Source organism: Ooceraea biroi, chromosome 14 (genome assembly GCF_003672135.1).
Source record: "Ooceraea biroi isolate clonal line C1 chromosome 14, Obir_v5.4, whole genome shotgun sequence".
Classification (NCBI taxonomy): Eukaryota; Metazoa; Arthropoda; class Insecta; order Hymenoptera; family Formicidae; genus Ooceraea; species Ooceraea biroi.
Window position 1 is genome coordinate 218,359 of NC_039519.1, and position 25,552 is coordinate 243,910.

Genomic DNA, 25,552 nt, shown 5'->3' on the forward strand with positions numbered 1-25,552 from the left:
GGAAAACCGCTTTGTGAGAAGGAAAAGAGGAAAACACGATAATCGTGTAGGAATTGAGAATCCAAGTATTTTCGAGACTTTATGGAATTTCTCGTGTATGATAAAAGTCTTTTTCTACGAACTATAACTATTCAAACAAATCTGAAAAAATCTTATCTGAAATAAAATAAATATGACAATTCCCTAGGAAAATCAGGATATTATAATTTATTATACACATACATATATAACTCAAATATTTCATTTATGTTTCTTAAATCTTATCTTATTTACCTTATTTGGAAAGCTATATTTTTTATCTTTTTATTTATTTCCGCGTTGAACTATTTGTATCTGTATTCGATATAGTCACATCAAATCAAGCATGTAAATCAAATAGTTACGAGCACGAGTCAGTAAGATATAGGTATAATTTAAGATATAAACAAACACACCAGTCATCGAGGTATATCGGATCAAGAAGATGGACGTATTTCGTCTCTGCTCATAAAGTGAGCGTCCTGTGCGCTGATCGAAGGTCCGATGGAAGCCGCGAGTAACTCAAGTGCATCTTATTGTGTACCATTTTTTTCACGGTGAAGCATCTAAAGCAAAACTTTCAGAGAAATGGCAAATTCATTACCTCCTCCTGGGTAAGATACAAAAATACACAGAAAAAATTGATTCTTTAATTCTCTTGGGTTAAAAATAATATCAAATTTCCTCAAGTTCCTCAAAATTGCTTTATGTAAAGTATATTATCTTTTTTACTTTTCTGATATATTTTTCTATCGTTCTCTTTTGTTGTATACATATCCCAGGCAGCACATGTTAGCCCAATATATGTTTCTTAGACGTATCTAATGTCTAAGAAACATAAAGTACCATTTAAGAAACGGTTTAAATAGAAACCGTTTTTAGACCTAAATTTTAAAAACGTATTTTTCACGTTTCCACAGAAACGAAAAATGTGTTTTATTAAATTGATTTGAAATTATATAATTAATATAGAAAAAATAGTAATTTCTACTTACTTTGCGAGTATTCATTATTTTTACATCATACGTTTCAATGTACTCGATTATGGAACAAGAGACAAAAATCAACACAAGTGTGTGTGATTCCCACCTCTGATTCACCAAGCGACCGATAGATGGCCAGGCCAGACGTGACGTTCTCGCAAGTAACATTTGTTATCACCTTGTAAATAACCATCCGGAAAACCGATCCAATACTCTTTTCTTCTGAAACTTTTGAGATCACTATTACTTGAAGTGATATTTCAAAAGAGTGAGATTCCACTACACGAAATTTAGAGAGTAATTCATAAAATATAAAAATCTAGTTTTTTACAAAAATGTGATTTAACTCTGTCTATCTTTGAGGCACTGATATATAGAATGATAAATATTTTTCTGATGGTTTCTGAAACGTGTTTTTGCCGAAAAAGAAACGTTTTTTCGTTGGACATTTTTCTCCTAAATAAACGTTACGGCAAAAGGTTTATGAAACGGTTTTGAAACCAATGTGTGCTGCCTGGGATATATATGTGTACATGCTAACTATTAAATGACTACTAGGTTTATTTTAATAAAATTATAATAATTATGAGAAGAATTATTTTATCTCGTTTAACATACATACAGGGTGTTTCCTAAGTAAGTAGACAAACTTAAAGAGGATATTCCTTGGCTTATTTTAAGAAGAAAAGGTCATATAAACATATGTCCTAAACTGCTTTGTTTTCCAAAAAAAAGTACATCACTGTTTTCGTTCAATTTTCGTTTATTATAGAACAGTTTGTGTTATTGCAAATGAAACAAATGAAAAACAATAGTAACCAAAAAGAATAATTATAACGAAAAAGAAAATAGTAACTAAAAAGAAAAATAATAACATCACAGTAACTGCTGAAAATGTCCACCTGCAGCCATGATACACGCCTCAACTCTCCTTTCCATTGATTGACGTACACGCTCAAAAATACCTGGAGTGTCTGAAACGAGTGTTCACTTGCGGCGCCGCGAGACCATCCCCACTCCATCCCCACCGCTGTTGACTCGTACTGCAAAAGCACGCTATCCGAAAAGTGAATGAAAACAGTGATGTACTTTTTTTGGAAAACAAAGCAGTTTAGGACATATGTTTATATGACCTTTTCTTCTTAAAATAAGCCAAGGAATATCCTCCTTAAGTTTATCTACTTACTTAGGAAACACCCTGTATAGCATAAACAAACTTTGATCATATTTCGATATGGTTTGTAAAGAGGTTTTACAAGCCTTCTTTGCAGTTTTTAGCAATCTCGTTTTTATGATCTAAAATAGGATATTTGTTCACCCTCCATATTGTGTCCGGCTTCCTAAAATTGAGAAAATATCGAAGCCCTTGGAAATGTATGGAATTGCTTGACAGTCTTCAGGAATCATTTTAATCAAGCACGCCATTTCTTATCGATACTAAAAGACGCATATTGAATAAGATAAAATCATTATTATTATTATCATAGTAGCGCCTTTTAAGTAAAATAATCGTAAAATAATACATTTATTTAATCGCCGAACTGTGCGTATTATATTACGAGTAATTACACTTTTATTACTGTATTTTATTTTCTGTATGAGAGAAGCTAGTTGATTAATTTTCGAAAAACCATATTATTGTACAAGATATTTGATTGTACCACTTTCTTGTATTGCTTTCATCGATCATCTTAACATTATCGGTTATCATTTATCTGTAGAAATGATACACGATAAATGTCATCGCTCTTGATAGAATTCGACAGCTCTTAGGGCAATTAAGAATGTAATCTTATCCAGCGGTGATTTAACAGAGCGACATGAACAAACGTCCTTCTTTTCTTTTTCTTAGAAGATATTATTTTTGGCATTACACTATGTGCGTTCTTAACGCAAAAGTACATAACGATGCTGCAGGGGACTTTGCAAACAATATATATATATGCTGATATGCGGTATCACTATACACATATTTTAACGGTGTTTTTTGTACAGCATTTGTGTGACCTGCTATCTTCTTTTATTTCTTCATTTATTGCTTTATTCATAAAACGAAAAGAACAATTAATATTTTATGGAAAACATTTTGTTCTCTGTATCTGTTACGATAATTGGCTGTTATGGGACTTTGTGCTGTAAATTACTGACGTTCGAACACATCACATGAATCGCTAATAGACGTCATCATAAGGCGACCAACGGCATCATAATGCTGATGTTGTAAATCTATCAAAAGTATTGACGCTTAACCGCACTACGTTGTAGTTTCGTCTAGGAGAGATATAAAAGATATACAGGGTGGCCCATTTTAATTTATACAGTCGATTTTTTAAAAAACTAAAAGAGATACGAAAAAATGTTTCAGACAGACATGTCACGATTTCGAGGGGGACATAAGATGATACTATTGGTTTGATCTTGAATAGTCGTTTGAAGGTCACGCGAAGATCACCTTCAATTTCTTAAATTGAAACCCCAATTTTTTATTGCAGATTCTTATTCTCCATCGAAAAGTAACTTTTGTCTGAAACATTTTTCCGAAAAATGTCATCTTATGTCCTTAAAATGTCCTCAAAACTCATCTTGAAGATCATTTTAAGAACATAAGATGACATTTTTCGGAAAAATGTTTCAGACAAAAGTTGCATGTTTTCTCGCGTAGAATCCGAATCCATAATAAAAAATACCATGTCTCATTAAAAAAAAATTTCAGACCGGAAGTTAGAATTCTGAAATTTTTTTTTAATGAGACATGGTATTTTTTATTATGGATTCGGATTCTACGCGAGAAAACATGCAACTTTTGTCTGAAACATTTTTCCGAAAAATGTCATCTTATGTCCTTAAAATGATCTTCAAGATGAGTTTTGAGGACATTTTAAGGACATAAGATGACATTTTTCGGAAAAATGTCTCAGACAAAAGTTACTTACTTTTCGATGGAGAATAAGAATCTGCAATAAAAAGTTGGGGTTTCAATTTAAGAAATTGAAGGTGATCTTCGCGTGACCTTCAAACGACTATTCAAGGTCAAACCAATGGTATCATCTTATGTCCCCCTCGAAATCGTGACATGTCTGTCTGAAACATTTTTTCGTATCTCTTTTAGTTTTTTAAAAAATCGACTGTATAAATTAAAATGGGCCACCCTGTATATGATCTCTAAACTAGCTTTTTGCAGAAACGAAACTGAGTAACGGGCTGTTATATGTCAAATATATTAATGGAAAGTTATTCGTGCGACGATGTTTTTGCTTGAAAATGATCACAAATTGAATATGTGGAAAGAATACATTTCCGCTAAAGAGAGTAATATTCCACGAGAAATAACGTGCACGTATATATTATTGTTAAAAATGTTGACAGGATATTACTAATATCTTTTATTTCATACTTATTTTAACGAAATTTTTATGTATATGGTAGTTAAATCTTAAGGCATAATTAATACAATGGGAGAAAAAAATAGAGAGAAAAAGAGAAATAAATATATAAATACATATTATTTTTAATTATCAAGAACAACTGTCTTATAGATAAAATTAACAAGTACATCACTTTGAAACAAAATTATTTCCCGTGCTACACCAATAATAAAATTCAACAATTGTTCTTTGCTAACGTGGGTTTTTTGAATGCTGACGCAAGATGTACAGGATTTTTTCTCGGGAATTCCTTATTTCCCATTTAGCACAACTGACATCTGTATTCTAATCATTATAAATGGATGACTACGTTAATAAATATATAACTTTTAAACTATGAAATAATCAACTGTGCAAAATTCAAGTTTAAACTGATTAGAAAATTAATCGTCAAGTTTACGCACACATGCGCAACATAATATACATACCGTGCAAACTTTTGATCATTTTATTTTATATTAGAAATTCTTGCCGATAGATGGATGACGTTATTTACGCGTTATTTCAGTCATATTGGGCAACGTTATGGTCACACATTATTGCTGATGCATGTGAAAACGAGATGATATCACAAAAATTGATACAGCGAATTCAAAATATAATTATCAAATATATGTCTTCTTTTTTCTACGATAAATCATATTAAACCATGTACACTGCCACGAAAAGCTGTGCGTAGAATGCTAATTTTAACAGAGTTCTCTATAATGTGATAGAAATTTGATTTTATTTTAATTAATAAATGTGAGTTTATCAGATTAATGTCACCGAAGAAAAATTTTGCGGCAAAAATAATCATGACATGAGCAAGTATCCGTTTTCGAGAACATCGAGCTTTGTAGGAGCTTAGGTATAATATCATTGTTTAATTCATCAACAATATGATCCCTCGACGATTATGATGCAAAATGTCTATTTCTTAAAGGAAGCGCATTACGTTGTTTGCTTGATATATACTGCTTTCTCAGATGACTGGCTTAATCATGTTTGTGCGCGAAATTCGGGGCACGTGCTTTCGCTTACATATTACGTCAGTTTTCTTATACTTAATAATACAGAATGCGTCATAGAATGATCGATTATTCAGATCCATAATTGTTTTTAAAGTAGTCTAAGAATTTGTAGATGATATAGGAATGATATTGAGGAATATATTACACAAAAATGTATTCCAAATTCTAAAAAGAATATATCTTAAAATTAAGTATTATAAAATTCATTTACGAAACAACATAAATCTTTTATATACTCGACTATAAGAAACGCAGAATCAAAGAATTTTACTTGAACAAAATTTTGATTTCAATCTTACTTACAAAAACTTAAAATCAAAAAGTTGCAATAAAAAATAATGTTTTCACCATTTCAAATCAGACATTTCTAAATTTTTAAATTCTTTATTAAACATTATTTTATATTGCGTTATACATTAATATGAAACTGCTGCAAAATTTCAACGTGAATTTATCTCATCTCATTTTATTTATATTTATAGAGGAAAGTCCCCGATTATGAGATACCATATCGATTTTGCCGAATGTAAAGAAATCTATAGGCAGAATTTAAAAATTTAATACGTTATCTTGAAGAGAATTTAATAAGCTTTAGGTTGGTCAAATGAAAAATCTAATATAAATATTATTTTTTCCGAAAATTAAAAAAATTTGAAAAAAGAGCTTTACGCAGGATCGAGAAAGTGTGCTCCTAATATAAGATACCTCGAGAAATCGGTGTTAAAAGTGCAAAATACATCAGTATTGCAATTAAAAAACTTTATTAGATAGTTTTATAAAAATACTGCTGCCACAGCCTTCGCCAAATCTTCACGATTCCACTGTCGACGCTTCCTCGTTCCTCTAATCTCCATAGTCAGATTCTATAAAAATTAAATACACAAAAATCCGTAATATAAATTCGTATTAACTTTGCTTTAGCCTTAAGTAGTATTTTCTTTCTTTTTATTACACTACATAATCCTCATATTCGAGCAATAATGATCTCATATTAAGAGTACCCTGAATGTCTCATTATACGAGCCACGCGCCCAGCGGTTCCGCGATCATGAAATCTAACCTCTACAATTAAGCAATTCAACAAATCGCGTATTTTCCTGTTACTACGATTCTACTCTATCATTGCATACTGAATTTATTGCCAACCATTTCTTTATTATATAATAAACAAGGTTTAAAGACTTACCTCAAGTTCCTTTGTCATGTTCACAATTCACAAACCTTTTCTTGCAAAGGCTAAACGCAATAACGAACAATGAAATTTTCACTAAATACATTTTACACCAAGAGTAATAAGATCATGGTGGAACTAACAGATGGTGCTCAATAGTTTAGCAGAAACCCCATTATCTCATATTAGGAGCATATCTCATAATAGGGGATTCGCCTCTATTTATATTTATATCCTTGTGTTTCAAAACTCCATTCCCTAATTAGAAAACTAGGGAAAAGACGATATGTGTCATTCAATAATTTGTTCAATATAAATTTGTTTAATATTTGACATATTTCTAAATGGGTCGATCCGATATGAATTTATTGTTGAACCGCAAAGCTTTCTGGCATTGGCGTGTTATCAGATTGGTAGATCAACTGAAAGCACGTGACCGATTAAAATGCCGCAAAACAACGGGATTGCCTTGAAAGTGTACTGCTGGTGCGCATACGATTAAGGTACGTCTGTTCCCTACAGCCGTCGAAATTTGCGAAATATTTACATAATTGCATAATGCAATATAAATACTTAATAAAATTAAGCTCGTGCTTCATTCGTAGAGGTTCTCAATATTTTTAACACTTGTCATTTTGCAATTATATGTTAGTTTTCACGTATGAAGATTTCCATACTGTAGTAATTAACATTCTGTCTTTCTATAGGTTTCATTATAATAACTATTATAATCAGCCTATTATTTACTCAAAGAAAAAACAGCTTAGAAACTTCAAACGCAGATATAAAATAGAGAATATTGCAAATATTGTTACACTATGCATTCACGCATTTTTCAAAGGAAACTTTTCGGCAAATTCTGCTTTGTTAAAATTCGCGAATTAGAGGGTTTTTAACATCTCTCAAATAAGTGATAGGAATGCGGAAAACTAATATCATCCATTTGTATCGGCAAGAGAATCTTCGTGCGATTTGTGTCACAGACACAGACAGACGTTGAGAACTCACAATGATGTTACTTTTAATACAACCTTACAAGCCTGCGAATCATCAAATAAAATTATAAATGATATTTTAATTGCATATCAACATTCAAATATTAAGTATCTGTACATTTGACAAACGTTAATCACCCGGAACTGGCAATCATTAACGATGATTTACGAGCGCAGTATCAATATTTATTGTAACGAGTGGTTGATTAGGAATACAGAAAGTGCTAATGGAATTTAATCAGTTTACTAAAACGATACGTCATCGAAACGTATTACATCAGAAAGTCTAAACTGGAATATTTAGGATATCCGATTGCACAGAAGTGCATATTAACTTTAAAATTAAAATTTTAGAAAAATATATCTGAAAATACATAAAATATTATTACAAGTAACATTAATAAGTGCTTTTATTCAAGATAAAGTTCATAAAATTGAAATTAGCTATTTTATAAATTCGTCTTAATTATGGGCGTATAGCGAAAAAATTGCTAAACAATGCAATAATTGTGCAATTAGTTTATCTGAAATTTTTTGTACAACGCTGATAAGTCCTCTGTTTGTACAGTTACTGATACCGGTGATGCTTTACATATTCATACCTGTATTAGTCGATTAAAATTGCACTTCACTTCTCTTTGTCATTAAAGACTTGATCCAGCAAGACGAAAATATGTTTGTTTAAATAATTCGTCACGGAGTCGCGAGAAACGCGAAACGCTTATGTGTGCACACGTTTTACGATATCATTCGACAATCCGTTTACATTATCAACTAGCTTTATCGAGAGCTACTTGCAGATATGGCGACAATACATCTCACGTATACGGAAAACATATCGATACGAGCGTTGGTATTCGGCTTGTCTTTACAATTGCGCATCTATAAATTTCTCCGTGTGGCTAAATGTATACTCGGATAAGAATGCTTTATCTACGTATTGATATGTAGCTTCCGGTACAAAATGTCTATGAAAAAAATCGTTATCTTTCGTATTCACTACATAGTCTGATGCATATCAGTACTCAAGAATACTTTATCTAATTGTAAGTATTGACATTTATTTCCAATAAAAATAGCCTTTCTGCAATATTAGTGGAATAAGAAATAATTCAATCAATAATAATTATATATACCATTAGTTATTTGAAATATCCAATTAAAATGTTAAATAATTATCTCTGGGAATAATTAAAAATATATAGGGAATCTTCGTGCTTCTCGTGGCTCCGTGAAGGATTTCTTAGCAAACATTTTCTCGTCTGCAAACACAATTTATTGTTTAATTCACTACTTAACGATAGAAGAACGATGTGCGATATTGCCTCAATATTGTTATCATCAACTAATGCAGATATGAGAATATAAGCTCGCAGAATCGGGAAAATAGGAGATTTGAATATTACTTTGTGCAATTTTATAAGTGTTATCTGCTTCTCTAATGCATATTCAAATGTTTAGTTTATAAATGAAACTTTAATATTTAAAAATTATTTAATTAAAGAGTAGATAATTTAATTAATGAAGAGAGATAAGGCATGTAACAGATATAAAAGATTTCAATTTGTATAAATTTGCAGTATAATAAATGATATCGGTCTTTTTATTGCTCTCCAAGCACGCTCTCTTCGTGATAGTCAACAACTCACAGAAACCTAGCATTCCAAAATGTCAATCGCGATTTATCACGAAAGCGATACTGTTTTCTGGAAACGGGGAAAATGTAAAAGATAAGCCGTCATTAATGTTTCATAAAAATTTAATTCACATTCGAGTGTACAGATTACATTTTATCAATAAGTGGAAATTAGAACTCGTAGTAACTATAGCTTCAAGATCCGTAACGATCTGGAATTCAGCCGGAATCCAGTCTTATCGCAAAATACAATATTTCTCTCGCGATTATCTAAGTAAGCACCTAGAATATATGTATTAACCGAACGTATTATTATTATTTATTACTGAATAATTAATTATTTTTAAATTCATTATTTTATCGTACATATATATGTTTCTCTGTATTTATTCAATCCACCCCATTGTTAACCATCATGAGTTACCTGAACGACGAAGGATCTCAAGAGACGACATTCGCCAGAAGGGGCCCATGAAAAGTTTTGTCACACGCGAGTGCGACACAATTTATATGCTAGATTATTGTTGATGACACGCGTATCACGCCGCGCTACCAGTGCGCGCGATCAGCGATCGAATCGGAATCCTCGGCGGCGAACTCAAAGCCGGAATCGAGTTGCACGTGACGATTAGTTTCTTCTCCTGCGACGTCATCGCGGGGGAGGCTGAGGTCGTCGAGGAGAGAGGGAGTTCGCCCCGGTCGCGAACGGCGAAGCGTTTAAATGGCCGACCGCACGTCGCCGCGATCTCAGTTTTGCGATCGCGTCGGGAAAACCGCTCCGAAATACCGTACACGCATCGTGTCCCGGAAGCGTCTTCTGCACTTCCGCGTTTTCCGCAACGCTTCTTCCGAGCGAACGCAGTTAGTGGCTGGAGCTCGGCTGGAGACCGGACGTCGGCTCGAGGAGAGACCGGAAGCGCAAGAGGTTTCGCCGTGACTCACCGAACTTCCTTTGCTGAAGACTGCTCTTTTCCGGTAATCGACGTTTCGGCGAAGCTTCGCTCGCGCGATGTCTCACGGTAGCAGGGATCAATATCCTCGCAGCTGAACGCGGGATTCGAATTCTTCGAGGAAAGAAGCTAACGCGCTGCGGCCTCCTGCGACTCCCCTTGTCGCGAACAGATTCCTTGACGATTAAGCAAACGGGTTTTCCCTTCAGGTGGAATACCGAGTAGACTCTAAGTGAGTGAATTTGCTACAATTCTTTATTCATTTTCAGAATTTACTTTAGATTTAAAAAGTAATTCTGAATTTACATAGTAACACAGAGTAATGATTTATTACTCGTAATAATACTGACTTTAATGTAGCCTGATCTATCTTATATCATGAATCCAACAATATCTTGATGACTGAAATTTTAAAACTTAAATCAAGTTTACAACTGAGAAATTTCCCGAATATGAACATTGTTTATTTTTGCGTGAATTTCTTCGCTATGAATTTCTTTATTTATTTATTTACGATACACAGTAAAAAATAAAATGTTAATTTTAACATTTTTTGCATGTCCCAGAAAGTGCACTCTAAATTTTAAGTTAAAGTAACTCATTCGTCATATGTTACTTCTTGACAAACTAGAAATGTTAAGTAATTAACATAATACTTTACATTTATGTTTGTTATTGTAACTTTAAGTGTGATGTAAAAATAACATACAAAGTAATTGAAAACTACATGGAAGAGAAGTTACAATAACGCATCAGAAAAGTTGATAGAACATTTTCGTTCATACAATATGAACATTTACTTTTTATGTTATATTAACACATGATAGTAATTGTTTCAACTTAAATTATTTTTGATAGAAACATTTAATGTTAGTAAATTTGATTATTTTATATGTCAAAGTTCATGATTATTTGAAGATTTACTTTAACTTCTTTTAGAATGTTAAACTGACTTTGTGACATGTTGATTGTTTAAAATTATTGTGTTAAAAGCATTTGAAATAATATTCCATTTCTAAGAGACATACACAAAATGTTAAGTTATGAAGTTAACATTAATGTAACATATAAAATTGTTATAAAAATAATAACATATCAGTTGTATGTTAATTTTACACTGAAGTAGTAATCAAAACATGGCAACGCAAGAAAATTTTAACATATGGACGCACAATTTTTAACGGTGTAGGCTATCTTTGCGATAGGCAATCTTCATTGAAGATCGCGATTTCTCGGGATTAGTTCTCGTCCGAGAGGAATTCTGAAAAGCCGCGTGTCGGACACGATAATGACTAATCTTTCATCGATTTTTCGTGCGTAATTTGAAAGTGATCCATCTATTTATCGTTTGTCTACCTTTTCCTGCCTTGCATAATTATTCCAATTCACATAGACTGCGATAGACCTTGACTGAAGAGACTGTCATCAAAGCGATAAGCGACTTGGCACGTTTTGTATCACGCGTTTACCAATTGGTGATCTTTTCTCTTGTAAACGAGCCGCCTTAGTTAATGCCTGTTAATGCAACAAGAACCGTGCAGATATACATTCACGAAGGCATATCAATTGATCCACGTTTATGAAACGTACCTCAACACGTGATTCGCAATCTATGCGAGGAATTAGCGTGTTGGATTGTCGCGACGTGCCTCAATATGTTATAATATTTATTGATATATTTTTGATAACATAATCTATTCAGATTATCGCAACTAAATAAGATCGAATAACATTTCAGAGAGACACGAAAATAATTTAGGTGTCATTAAAATAGGAGTTTTCTACGTCTCGTTTCAAACAAGTTAAAATATTGCACGATCTCTTAATTAAGTTAATATAAAACGGGGAAAACCACTTCTATTTTAAGTAGAGATGTAATTTTTCCAACAATCGTTTTTCAACATGTTACATAATTACTATTTTTTTCTGCGGTTGTAGATAGATAAGAAAGAATTTTTATCTCAATCCTCTTGTTTTAATGCTCTTGTTTTTCTCTTAATAATCACTTTTAAGCAATTACGCACACGTGACACAAAGTAGAACAAACGGACTATTAACATAAGGAAAGCTAGTATTGGCGTGACATGTTTCCTTTTTTGTTGGCTCTGATCAGCTACGCTTAGTCATTAATCATCTTTGAATTACATGTGAGTGCACGCAAGTACGGTGATTTTATGATTATTACATATTCCGCAGTGCTATATGTAAATGATAAAAAATTCTACATTCAAGGATAATTTCTTACAAATTTTATCGATTTTTGAAGACTATTTAATCTCGAAATTATATTGACTTTAACATGTTTCAAAATGATCAAAGCGCAAAGAATTAATTTATTTCTTGAAAAGTGAGAAATAAATCAATTATAAATTTTAAGAATAGTGAGAAACTGTGTAAATGCTAAGAGTCGTTGTAATCTCAATAGTCAGCAAATTGCAGTTTACAAATCATTTTTATTGCATAAATTGCGAAACAGTTGTCTACATTTAAAAAATGCACTATAGACAATTAGTGTTTGCCAATATTTTACTATACTTCGTTTTACACTCGCTGACATTTACAATACTAAAGCGACGTGTGTGAATAAATGTTCGTTGGCGGATGAGTCATAAATCTGAGGCAAGCTATGTCTACAGATTAGCAAGAAAATTGCCAGATTATCTGGTAAATTGTTCAATATTTACAATATTTCAGGAAATATGTCGCTTTCCTCACAATCCCTTGCCAATTGTACCGGATAATGATAAGCAAGACTAGACTCAATTCGCAATCGGTATGTTTAGCGAAGAAAAGTTACACAATCATGAAAATGTTTCTTGTTTTGGAAAATGTAGCTTTTGTAAGCAAATGTCGATAAGAGTGAAACAATCAGATAGAATGACGCCATTCAATCGAGTCCACTTGTAGTAATTGCGACTACTAACGATGAATTACGATAGCTCTATTATGATCGAAGATTAAACGTGGCTGTTTCCGTTGACATATTGTACTTTTTGCACGTATGCCAATTATATAATATACAATACGTATATTTTATATTACCATATGTTAAACATATTATTATTTGCTGGATTAAAAATAATCCAGCAAATATAAAAGACGATACATATTATAATGCACATAAAATAAGATTGTTCTTAAAAAAAGCTGCAATTAAATTATGTAAATTAATTAAATGAAACCAAATAAATACCATTGGTTTGTGAAAATGAAGATAAAGACGTTAATCCATCTGGTGTCATCAATTTCGGGACAAACGAACAGTTTCTGCGCAAGAAAGCGCATTAAGGAAGATAAGATTAATTGACTGATTATATTTGTTGCGGTTGTCCATATAATTGCAATGATTAATGCAAAGTTGTGCTCGTGTGTTATATTCGTTTACGAACAGCTTTAATATTAGAGCGTATCTCAAGTGAAAATCCACAAAGATTATCTTGCAAGCCGTCACGTGCATATTACACATTCTTAGAAATTTTGTTACCGAAATCAGATGAGAATAAAAACTAACACAGTGGAAACCCTAATAAAAACTGAAATAAAATCCTTAAAAAATAGAAATATAAAGTTCATGCCGAAATAATAATAGGATGCTGTAAACGAACTATGTAGATGTTTTACTATTTTCGGGAGATCTGTGTATGTGGGCTATAGATATCTCTTGAAATTCAATAAACGCGAATGGAATGGTAATTTTATTCCTGAAACAATCGTGTAAAAGTTTCAGTTAATTTTTAATAAAGCAGACACAATTTATGGCTGCTCCGCAGGTAGATACGAAGCTTTAGCCGCAAGGCGATATTGATCTGTGTTCAATACAAGATATAATCGAATTTTAATCAGTCGTCATGAAACTGCACGTTTTACATAAAATAGGAGTACCAGCATGACTCTCTACGTTCACGTAACAAATCGATGTGTATCAGGAGTTGCACTCGCTTTAAGGGAGGAGCCTGCTTTAGAACGTTGAAAATAAGGTATAATTTTACGAATTCTTTTGGAGAAACTATACAGCGGATCATTATAAAACTTTGATGCATTTATTAGTACATGTTTAAAGATAAAAAACATTATTTTTTATTTGAATATATCGCCTGTAGAGGTCGTCCTGGAGGCATTGTAAATTGGTGAGCATTCTCCTGCCTCCAAATTTCATCCAAACTGAAAAATTGAAATATTTTCTCGTTATTTATGAATTCCCATCGTCGATGAACCTTTAATATTCATAAAAACATTAAGTTAAACAATTATTTTTGCATGAAAAAGTTCAAAAACTTTGCCTAAAAATAGTACTTTTGTGTTCTAAGCTCCACCATTTTGGCACTTTTCAACTTTTTTCTTCTCTCTTTGGTTCATCGACGATGGGAATTCATAAATAACGAGAACGTATTTCAATTTTTCAGTTTGGACGAAATTCGGAGGCAGGAGAATGCTCACCAATTTGCAATGCCGGCGACGCGGCTGCACTAAGATTTCTCCAGGACGACCTCTGCAAGCGATATATTCAAATCAAAAAATAATTTTTTTATCTTCAAACATGTACTAATAAATGCATAAAACTTTGATGCATTTATTAGTACATGTTTAAAGACAAAAAAATTATTTTTGCATTTGAATATATCGCCCGTAGAGGTCGTCCTGGAGGCATCTTAGTGCAGCCGGCATTGTAAATTGGCGAGCATTCTCCTGCCTCCAAATTTCATCCAAACTGAAAAATTGAAATATTTTCTCGTTATTTATGAATTCCCATCGTCGATGAACCTTTAATATTCATAAAAACATTAAGTTAAACAATTATTTTTGCATGAAAAAGTTCAACAACTTTGCCTAAAAATCGTACTTTTGTGTTCTAAGCTCCACCATTTTGGTACTTTTCAACTTTTTTCTTCTCTCTTTGGTTCATCGACGATGGGAATTCATAAATAACGAGAACGTATTTCAATTTTTCAGTTTGGACGAAATTCGGAGGCAGGAGAATGCTCACCAATTTGCAATGCCGGCGACGCGGCTGCACTAAGATTTCTCCAGGACGACCTCTGCAAGCGATATATTCAAATCAAAAAATAATTTTTTTTATCTTCAAACATGTACTAATAAATACATAAAACTTTGATGCATTTATTAGTACATGTTTAAAGATAAAAAACATTATTTTTTATTTGAATATATCGCCTGTAGAGGTCGTCCTGGAGGCATCTTAGTGCAGCCGGCATTGTAAATTGGCGAGCATTCTCCTGCCTCCAAATTTCATCCAAACTGAAAAATTGAAATATTTTCTCGTTATTTATGAATTCCCATCGTCGATGAACCTTTAATATTCATAAAAACATTAAGTTAAACAATTATTTTTGCATGAAAAAGTTCAACAACTTTGCCTAAAAATCGTACTTTTGTGTTCTAAGCTCCACCATTTTGGCACTTTTCAACTTTTTTCTTCTCTCTTTGGTTCATCGACGATGGGAATTCATAAATAACGAGAACGTATTTCAATTTTTCAGTTTGGACGAAATTCGGAGGCAGGAGAATGCTCACCAATTTGCAATGCCGGCGACGCGGCTGCATTAAGATTTCTCCAGGACGACCTCTGCAAGCGATATATTCAAATCAAAAAATAATTTTTTTTATCTTCAAACATGTACTAATAAATGCATAAAACTTTGATGCATTTATTAGTACATGTTTAAAGACAAAAAAATTATTTTTGCATTTGAATATATCGCCCGTAGAGGTCGTCCTGGAGGCATCTTAGTGCAGCCGGCATTGTAAATTGGCGAGCATTCTCCTGCCTCCAAATTTCATCCAAACTGAAAAATTGAAATATTTTCTCGTTATTTATGAATTCCCATCGTCGATGAACCTTTAATATTCATAAAAACATTAAGTTAAACAATTATTTTTGCATGAAAAAGTTCAAAAACTTTGCCTAAAAATCGTACTTTTGTGTTCTAAGCTCCACCATTTTGGTACTTTTCAACTTTTTTCTTCTCTCTTTGGTTCATCGACGATGGGAATTCATAAATAACGAGAACATATTTCAATTTTTCAGTTTAGACGAAATTTGGAGGCAGGAGAATGCTCACCAATTTGCAATGCCGGCGACGCGGCTGCACTAAGATTTCTCCAGGACGACCTCTACAAGCGATATATTCAAATAAAAAATAATGTTTTTTATCTTTAAACATGTACTAATAAATGCATCAAAGTTTTATAATGATCCGCTGTATAGTTTCTCCAAAAACAATTCGTAAAATATACCTTATTTTCAGCGTTCTAAAGCAGGCTCCCCCCTTAAGCGAGCTATTAATAGAAGAGTATCAATAACTCCATACTAGAAAAAAACTTTGTTGCATAAAATATCTAAATATTTAATAATTGCGTTAATTGTGTGATTCATTGAGTTTGATATTTTTTATTTGAACAAAAGTGACTATACTGATTTGCTTAACAAATATTTTCGCAGTTGTTGTTCTAGATTGAACTAGATAGAACTTGCTCTATTGAATGTTGAGGGAAAATTTTCATGAATGGCGCTGAGATCATAGTGATTCAGGATGATTCATCCTGGTCACGATATACTAATAGTTTAGAATGTATTATCTCTATAGGAGAAGAGTTAAAGAAGTTCTTTTGTTACAGTAGCATTGCCTTGACTGCAATTAATACGTGGTTCACGGCCAAGTTTAATAGACTTGTCATGTGTCTTCCATTCGGGATTATTATATCCAATCGTCTCAAATAATGATCGAAGCGCCGCAATCACGTTGTCACATGTTACAATTAGTATAAATTAATGTCAACGATAGTTTTCATTTCAGAAATGTTTTTCCTTTTTAAGAAAAAATTATTAGAATTACATTTACGATGTGTCAATTTAAGATTAACTGTCGAAGAAAATTAGAAATTATATTCAAGATATATACATATAATAAATTATTTCTTATTTTATTTTGTGCTTACATGTTAAACAATAGCACATCTCAATTGTTTTTCTATTTTTAAAGGATTATTTAGGTTCTATCAATTTTAAAAAATCAAAATGAATTTTGCTCAGTCGCTACAATTGAACTTTGTACTTTTTTAATTAAAAATGGTTTTTATGTTTTCAGAATGAAGACCGGTAATGGTTCGATAGACGATCGACCAGGCTTAGAAGGCTACGTAAATCACGGTTTAAGCGGTTCCACCAACAATATAGACCTCATTCATTCGTATCACTCTCTTCATGGTTCACACGGAAACCGAGAGATACAGGGCTCGTCAGATTTTATCCGTAAGTTTTAAACAATAACGCAACGCGCAAATGTTTCGACGGAATCATGTTTTAACTAATTGTAAACTAAAAGTTAAATATAAATTAATTTGCTTCCTTCCTCAATAATGCTACAGAGATGCATAATACTATCATGTACGTCGAACATCTTGCCTGTCACAAACATGAAAAAAAAGATGTATTAAAAAGTTTTTGTCAAAATTTCCGGTGCGATGGATATTCCGTAACAACAAATGCGAAATTACGGCAACGTGTCTATTATGGCACGTCGTTAACAATTTTATTCCACCAAAGTGGTTCGCCTTCCTTGACACAACAAACGCGAAATCGGCCTTCAAAAGAGCAGACGCACACTTTAGAGACACCTCTCAGCACGTGAAATCATGTGGAATTTTTTCTTTTCTTCTTCATACCTTTATTCAGAGAGATAATAAATTTAACTGTTGCACTGTTCGTATCACATGTGAACATTCTGTCCTTGTCATCTGCGTGGCACGTGACATTTTCACGGATGCGGATTATTTATGGCTTAATGTGACGGACTGCAAATGATATGACAGCGATATGACAAATATGAATCTCCGTTTTGAAAATACGTATGAAGTTCCGAGTCGCGATAAAGTTTGAGCAGCTGCAAGAGAGGCCAATCATTTTTATCTATTTTAAAACTGAATCGAAAAATTATTATTCAAAGGAAGCTCAAATGTTTTTGATATAATTCAATAATCCACTCTTAAAAAAGCCGTGTTAAATCAAATCGAAATCATTGTTGCCTCTTTTCCGTGACGCTGATTGGTTATCTCGATTCGTGTTGTGCGTTATGTTCAGTTTAGAATACCATCGCGCGGCTGTCTTCGCGTGGAGGATAACAATTTGGTAGAGTGTGATAATTGTGCATATAATAAATAATAGATGAATATTATTATTCGAAAACATTATTAATATTGAAAAATACAATAGCACGCGCATAGCGCGCGCCTGTGTTGTACTGGTAACAATATAAATATCCCAGAACTCCTCGGAAAAAGAAAAAAATTTTAATGGCCAGAACTTTTTCATTTATTGTTTTAACGAATTGTAAATCATCGAGAACTCTAGGCAATATGCCAAATAATATAAGTAGCACGGAACTCCTCGGAAAAAGAAAAAAATTTTAATGGCTAGAACTTTTTCATTTTTTGATTTAACGAATTTTAAATCATCGAGAACTCTAGGCAATATGCCAAATAACAATATAAATAGCACGGAACTCCTCGGAAAAGAAAAAAATTTTAATGACTAGAACTTTTTCATTTATTGTTTTAACGAATTTTAAATCATCGAGAACTCTAGGCAATATGCCAAATAACAATATAAATAGCACGGAACTCCTCGGAAAAGAAAAAAATTTTAATGGCTAGAACTTTTTCATCTATTGTTTTAACGAATTTTAAATCATCGAGAACTCTAGGCAATATGCCAAATCCACTCTTAAAAAAGCCGTGTTAAATGCCTTCGCGTGGAGGTTAACAATTTGGTAGAGTGTGATAATTGTGCATATAATAAATAATAGATATAAGATATTATTATTCGAAAACATTATTAACATTGAAAAATAAAATAGCGCGCGCCTGTGTTGTACTAGTTATTCAAGAAAAAGATGTTTTTTAATTAAATGCGCATGGAGAACACGCACAAATTAATTGACTGAAATGAATTAATAGATAAAAAATAATAATAACGCACGTTTTAACTATAATATAACTATAATGATGACTGCTGTCATTATTATTTTTATACAATTGTATAATGTTGCGTTATATACAAAATAAGTTATTACATATCGCGTATTTAATAATTTATAAATAAGCACAAAGTTTTTAATCTTATCAGTATTAAGTATCAGATATATTACCAATAATGCATTATCGAGGAAGATGAACATAGAACGTGAATTTTGCTATCTTCCTTACTTTTATTATTATTACATACGTGTATTATATTATTGTTCGCTGTGTCAACAGTGATCGAAGAGCCTGGTGATGATGAGGCCAAACAGAAAGAAAGTCTTCTAAAGTCGATGTTGCAATACACGAGGCGGCGTGCCAGGGCCATATGTACGAAGAAAACCCTTTACAAGAGGCTGCCGGTCTTGAGCTGGCTGCCAAGGTACAATGGGCAGGATGCACTCGGAGATTTAGTGGCTGGAATTACCGTGGGCCTTACTGTCATTCCTCAGTCGCTGGCATATTCAAATGTTGCCGGTTTACCAGCACAGGTACTTGAAAGATATATTTATATAGTTTACTTAATAAAAATTAGAAATGATTACATAGTAAGGGTGAAGTATTTCTTTGATTGTTTTGAAGAGGAAATTTAATAATGATTGTTATCTTATGAAATATCTCGCATGTTCATTTCCATTTGTGTTTCAGTACGGTCTATATGGTAGCTTCTTAGGTTGTTTCATCTACATAATTTTTGGATCTTGCAAAGATATACCTATGGGACCCACTGCCATAATATCTCTGTTGACTTACCAAACGGTATCTCATTTGGAATCTCCGGTGGAGCATGCGATCCTATTGTGTTTCATAGTCGGAATTGTAGAATTAATAATGGGCATATTCGGCCTCGGTAAGCCAACTTTGATAATTTAATCAAATTAGTTTAATTATATATAATAAATAAATAATAAAAATAAAAAGCATAAAATACAGACTACAAAGTCTGTGTATCATATTTTACGTAATATTAAAATTGTTTCATTAATAAATGTTTCAAGTAAAACTTTCCTTGTTTCAGGATTCCTGATAGATTTCGTATCCGGGCCGGTAAGTTCCGGTTTCACATCAGCAGTGGCTTTGATAATCGTTACGTCGCAAATCAAAGACATCCTCGGAATCTCTGCAAAAGGGTCACAATTTATTGAAATGTGGCAGAGCATCGCTGATCTGATACACGAAACTTCGACCTGGGACGCTGCTCTTGGAGCATCCTGCATTGCATTATTGTTACTACTGAGGGTAATTATCTGATCATTATTACGATAGTTATATTAAACACGTTATTATATACTTTATTAAAATGCTTCATATTAAATTTTAGTTCATTTAGATTTTATATGTATAAAATATTAATGTCGAATAATATTTATAATATTAATTAATTTTTTAATGCAGCTAAATATATCATTTTTAAAAATCAAATAAATCGTAACTAATCTTTGCATCAATTTATATATAATGTATTTATGTATTTATGTATTTATATATAATGTATTAATGTATTTAAATGTATGTATGGTTACAACATTGTAATATATTATTCTTTTTAATCATAATGGGGATTTGCGATGTTGGAATGCACTTTAATGCTCTTATCGTAATACGATACATTTGGATTACAGTTGTTAGCTTCATGCAAAATCGGTCCCAAAGAGGAGGAATTTCACACAACAAAACATCGTGTTGTGAATAAATTCATCTGGTTAATTGGCACTTCGCGAAATGCACTTTTAGTGGTACTTTGTGGCTTACTGGGCTGGAGCTTCCATGAAAATTCGCCTGTCAGGCTGATTGGTATGTAAAACAGATGATCTAATTTCTTGCAATAAAATTATTTCTTAATACTTTGCGTTTTTTAATAGTAATAATATAATTTTTATACACTATATTTTATACATTATATAAATATACATTAATATTACATACCCAGATAACATTTTTTGCTAAAGCAAAGTAGTGTAATCTATTTGCTGGCAATTATTGCTGTCATGTTGCTATAATAATGACAGAAATTAACTTTTGCCACACTTTTGTTGACATAATGCCAAAATTATATATTTTTCACCGCAACTGTTGCCCCAAAGGTGCTGTAAAGTTGCTGTTTCGTGTTTCTTTGCTACCAATAGTGAAACAAATGAGGACTCACCTTGTTGCCATTTTGTTTGCAACATTTCTGAGCAAATTCTTAGCAAAATACTTGCAAAATGTTATGTGGGTATATATTAATATATCTTATCATGTATTTCATATTAAATTTTTTATTTTCACAGGCTACATACCGGGAGGTATGCCTGCTGTGCAGCTTCCACCGTTTTCATATACCGCAAGTGACAATACGACAGTTACGTTTTTCGACATGGTCGGTAATTTGGGCAGTGGTATCCTGGTCATACCACTCATCTCTCTGATGGAGGACATAGCAATTTGCAAAGCTTTCGGTAAGCACACGCATTTTACTGGAAAATCGACGAATATTTCTTCTTATTTATTAAATAACAATAAGTTAACGACTTTTATTTAGAAAATTTCTAACATATCAAACAATGTTTTATTAATATCACGTTTGTATTTTGTTCCAGCCAACGGGAAGTCTGTCGATGCTACGCAGGAGCTGATAGCAATTGGTATGTCAAATATTGGCAATTCCTTCGTGCAAGCTTTCCCAGGCACAGGATCTCTTAGTAGGAGTGCAGTAAACAATGCTTCCGGCGTCAGGACGCCGTTAGGCGGCATCTACACTGGTAAATTTCGCTTGTTCACTTTTGTAAATTAATTATTATACTTACTCTTGCCTTTTACGTGATTGGGATATAAAGACAAAATTTGAAAGAGGTCATGAATAAATGTTATAGAAAGTTTTTTTAATATCTACATGTTTTGAATTTTTATTTCTTCATTTTCAGGTGTGTTGGTGATTTTAGCATTGCTGTTCCTTACCCCATATTTCAGTTTTATTCCACGCGCCACTTTAGCGGCGATCATTATAGCCGCGGTCATCTTCATGGTCGAAGTCAAGGTGGTGAAACCGATGTGGAGGACGAAAAGTAAGAGCACATTTTTCAAGAATGTGAAAACCATGACGTTGTAATATATCACAAATGAATTATTTCTTCGTGCTTCAGAATCAGATCTTATCCCGGGATTGGGCACGTTTATTGCGTGTCTGGTGCTGAAATTAGAGATCGGTATTTTATGCGGGGTCGGAATAAATATCCTCTTTATCTTGTATCACGCTGCCAGACCAAAAATAACCGTGGAGAAACTCACGGTAATTATTAACTTATAAATCGTTATAAATAAATTATAATAATATAATAGAAAAAAATATATATATTAAAATAGATGATAAAAAATAAGATATATTACACAATTATAGAATAATTATAAATATTCTCTGTTTTACGAAACTAGCATTTATTTTCTAAACGCGGAAGATATGAAATTTTTAGCTTTGAATTTTTCAATTTTCAATTAATTTGAGTTTTTCAATTTATCATCATAATCAGTTTGGTCAAATCATTCATCCCTATTCTTCTTTCTTCTCGACAGACTAGTCACGGTATTGAATATCTGATGCTGACCCCGGATCGATGCTTGATCTTCCCATCAGTAGACTACGTGCGCAACTTAGTGACCAAGTACAGTCAACGTGTCAAAAGCGCCGCGACGCCTGTGGTAATCGATTGTTCGCACATCTACGGCGCAGATTTCACGGCTGCCATGGTCATCGAGACCCTGACGAAGGACTTCGCCATGAGAGGTCAACCGCTCTTCTTTTACAATCTGAAACCGTCAGTGTACGCTGTCTTCGAAGGCGTTGAACCGACAGACTTTGTTGTCTATTATACGCAAGAAGCTTTGGATGATCTATTGAAGGAAAGAGGCTACATGAAACAGATTAAATAGAAGCGCAGCCGCGAAAGTCCAAATCGTTCTTAATTATGAAGAGTGCGTTCACACCCTTCTGAAACGTTCCTCAAGACTGTTAGTTGAAATGGCAACAGCTGCTTACTACATTCGTGGGAGATACGAAAATGATAGTTGGAGAGAATTAGTAAACTATTGTTGAAACTGTTTGAAAATATCCTATTCATATGATAGGATAATAGAAAAATTTCAAAAACATCTGGAAGTATCCGGAAAACTAGAACATATTCTTTTATGTTCATGATGTCTCATCCCAGTAGACACTTATGTTTCATCTGAGTATTTATTTAATTTCGCAGTGAGAGAGAGAGAGAGAGAAGGAGAAGACATTAGTATAATATATTTTCTCACATCGATCTTTAATATATAATTATTCGTATATAAGAGCCATAAGTTATTTAAAATTGTAGCGCGAAAGAGATTGTATGATTGAAATATCATTGTACATTTTTATGCACTTATTGCTTTATGCAGAATAACGCTGTGTTCTTGAGACATCTGTATAAATATAGTAAGTTCGAATATACTGTGATAATTTTAGGTACAATATCTAGCAGAGATGATCAATCGGGAGATCATCTTTCAATGGAAGTAAAGTTCATGCAGGTTTCGCTGTAGATAATACAACTGAATAATACATAGAGAAGTTAAACTTTTCTATTATATCTCCGTATGATTTAAAAAAGATTTTTCAAAGAAAAATACTATATAATACTACAATGAAATTAATACAATTATCATAAGAAAAATAATAATAATAATTAATTCATTTTATGTTATTATCATAACTATAATAAGTGTAATAATAATGTGAAAGTAACTTACAATTAATTTTATACGAACTAAATAAAATAAGTTTTAGACAATGCGATAATATAATGGTAATTAATTAATTAAGTAATGGTAATTAATAAAGCGCAAATTTATACATCTTTCTAACAAACAATACATCTTCTTTATTAAAAAATGATAAAATAATGTGTTGCTTCTGCGAAGCACTGCCGATAGTAAGAACTCTGTACAAAAATACTATCTGTGCAATAGCTATATGTAATTATGCTATATAAAACAAGTTTATAGTCTTATGATTAGTTACTTAACTACTCAATAACGCCTCTCAATTGGCGTTGTCGAAGGAACATTTATTACTCAATAGATTTATGTAAATAAGTGAAAAATGTACTTACTTGCTTATTAAATTTGTAGCAATTTTTTATATCTATAATTATATTAGGGGTGTGATTTAGTTTTGAGGTTTTTTTTTGCTCAAAAACACATGTATTTTAATATGATAATGAATGAATACCTTAAGCAAAATATTTTCCTTCGTTTTCTATACCTTTTTCCCATCTTTCTGGCAAGAGATGGATTCCACCACGATAAAATCACTCTTCTTTTCAGTTGGTCCATTCGTCGACGAATTTTCGCACTTCTTCCAAATTATCAAAGTGTGTATCCTCTAAAGCGTGTTGCATCCACCGGAACAAATAATAATCGCATGGTGCAATGTCCGGAGAATACGGGGGGGCGGTAAGACTTCCCATTCAAGCTCTAATAGTGTTTGTTTCACTGATAACGCAACGTGAGGTCGAGCCTTGTCACGAAGAAGAATCACTTTCCGTCGTTTACTCGCAATTGGTGGTCGTTCTTGGTCCAATGCTTGCTTCAACTTGTGCAATTGGTGTCGATAACGATCAGCCGTGACAGTCTCGTGCGGATTTAACAGCTCATAGTACACTATCCCACCAAATACAGAGCATTACTTTTGAACCGTCAATATTGCGTCTCGGAGTGGATGTTGATGGTTCGCCTGGATCCACCCATGATTTTCTGCGTTTCGGATTATCAAAATAGATCCACTTTTCATCCCCAGTAACAATCCGAGACAAAAGACTCTTCTTTTTTTTGCCTGGCGATCAACGAAATGGTTCGCAATGGCACTTTCCGATAATTCATGTCGAACCAATTTCCCTTCTTTCTGAATTTTTCCCATTTCATGTAAATGTTTCGTAACTGTTGTACGATCAACATTTAATGCTCTGGCAAGTTCTGAAGTGGATCGTGTTGGATTTGCGTGCAATAATGCTTGCAAATCTGCATTTTCAAGCTTTCTTGGTTGTCCCGAGCGTTCTTTGTCCTTCACATCAGTATCACCACTCTTAAAGCGTCTAAACCAGTATTCACACGTCTTAATTGATGGGGCAGAATCACCATAAGTCTCCACAAGAATTCTATAACCGTCAGCCGCAGTTTTCTTTTGATTAAAAAACAAAAGCAACGCATGTCGAAAATGCTGTTTCGGAAGTTGCATTTTTCCGATGATATTAGGGGTGTGATTTAGTTTTGAGGGTTTTTTTGCTCAAAAACGCATGTATTTAAATATGATAATGAATGAATA

General features: G+C 32.9%; 1 protein-coding gene across 2 annotated transcripts; it reads left to right on the forward strand.

Annotated features, from left to right (window-relative positions):
• Positions 1–316: 316 nt before the first annotated feature.
• Positions 317–24,399, forward strand: LOC105282789 (sodium-independent sulfate anion transporter). Of its 2 annotated transcripts, none has more exons than XM_026974908.1 (11): positions 317–632; positions 17,298–17,461; positions 19,465–19,718; positions 19,876–20,077; positions 20,246–20,466; positions 20,850–21,021; positions 21,498–21,665; positions 21,807–21,968; positions 22,131–22,271; positions 22,350–22,495; positions 22,777–24,399. In XM_026974908.1, the coding sequence occupies exons 1-11, from the start codon at positions 607–609 to the stop codon at positions 23,131–23,133; spliced, it is 2,013 nt and encodes a 670-aa protein (XP_026830709.1). In that variant the 5' UTR covers positions 317–606; the 3' UTR covers positions 23,134–24,399. The 2 variants fall into 2 exon arrangements, with proteins under 2 accessions (XP_026830709.1, XP_026830710.1); XM_026974909.1 differs by lacking the exon at positions 317–632 and adding an exon at positions 9,964–10,423.
• The last annotated feature ends 1,153 nt before the right edge of the window (positions 24,400–25,552 follow it).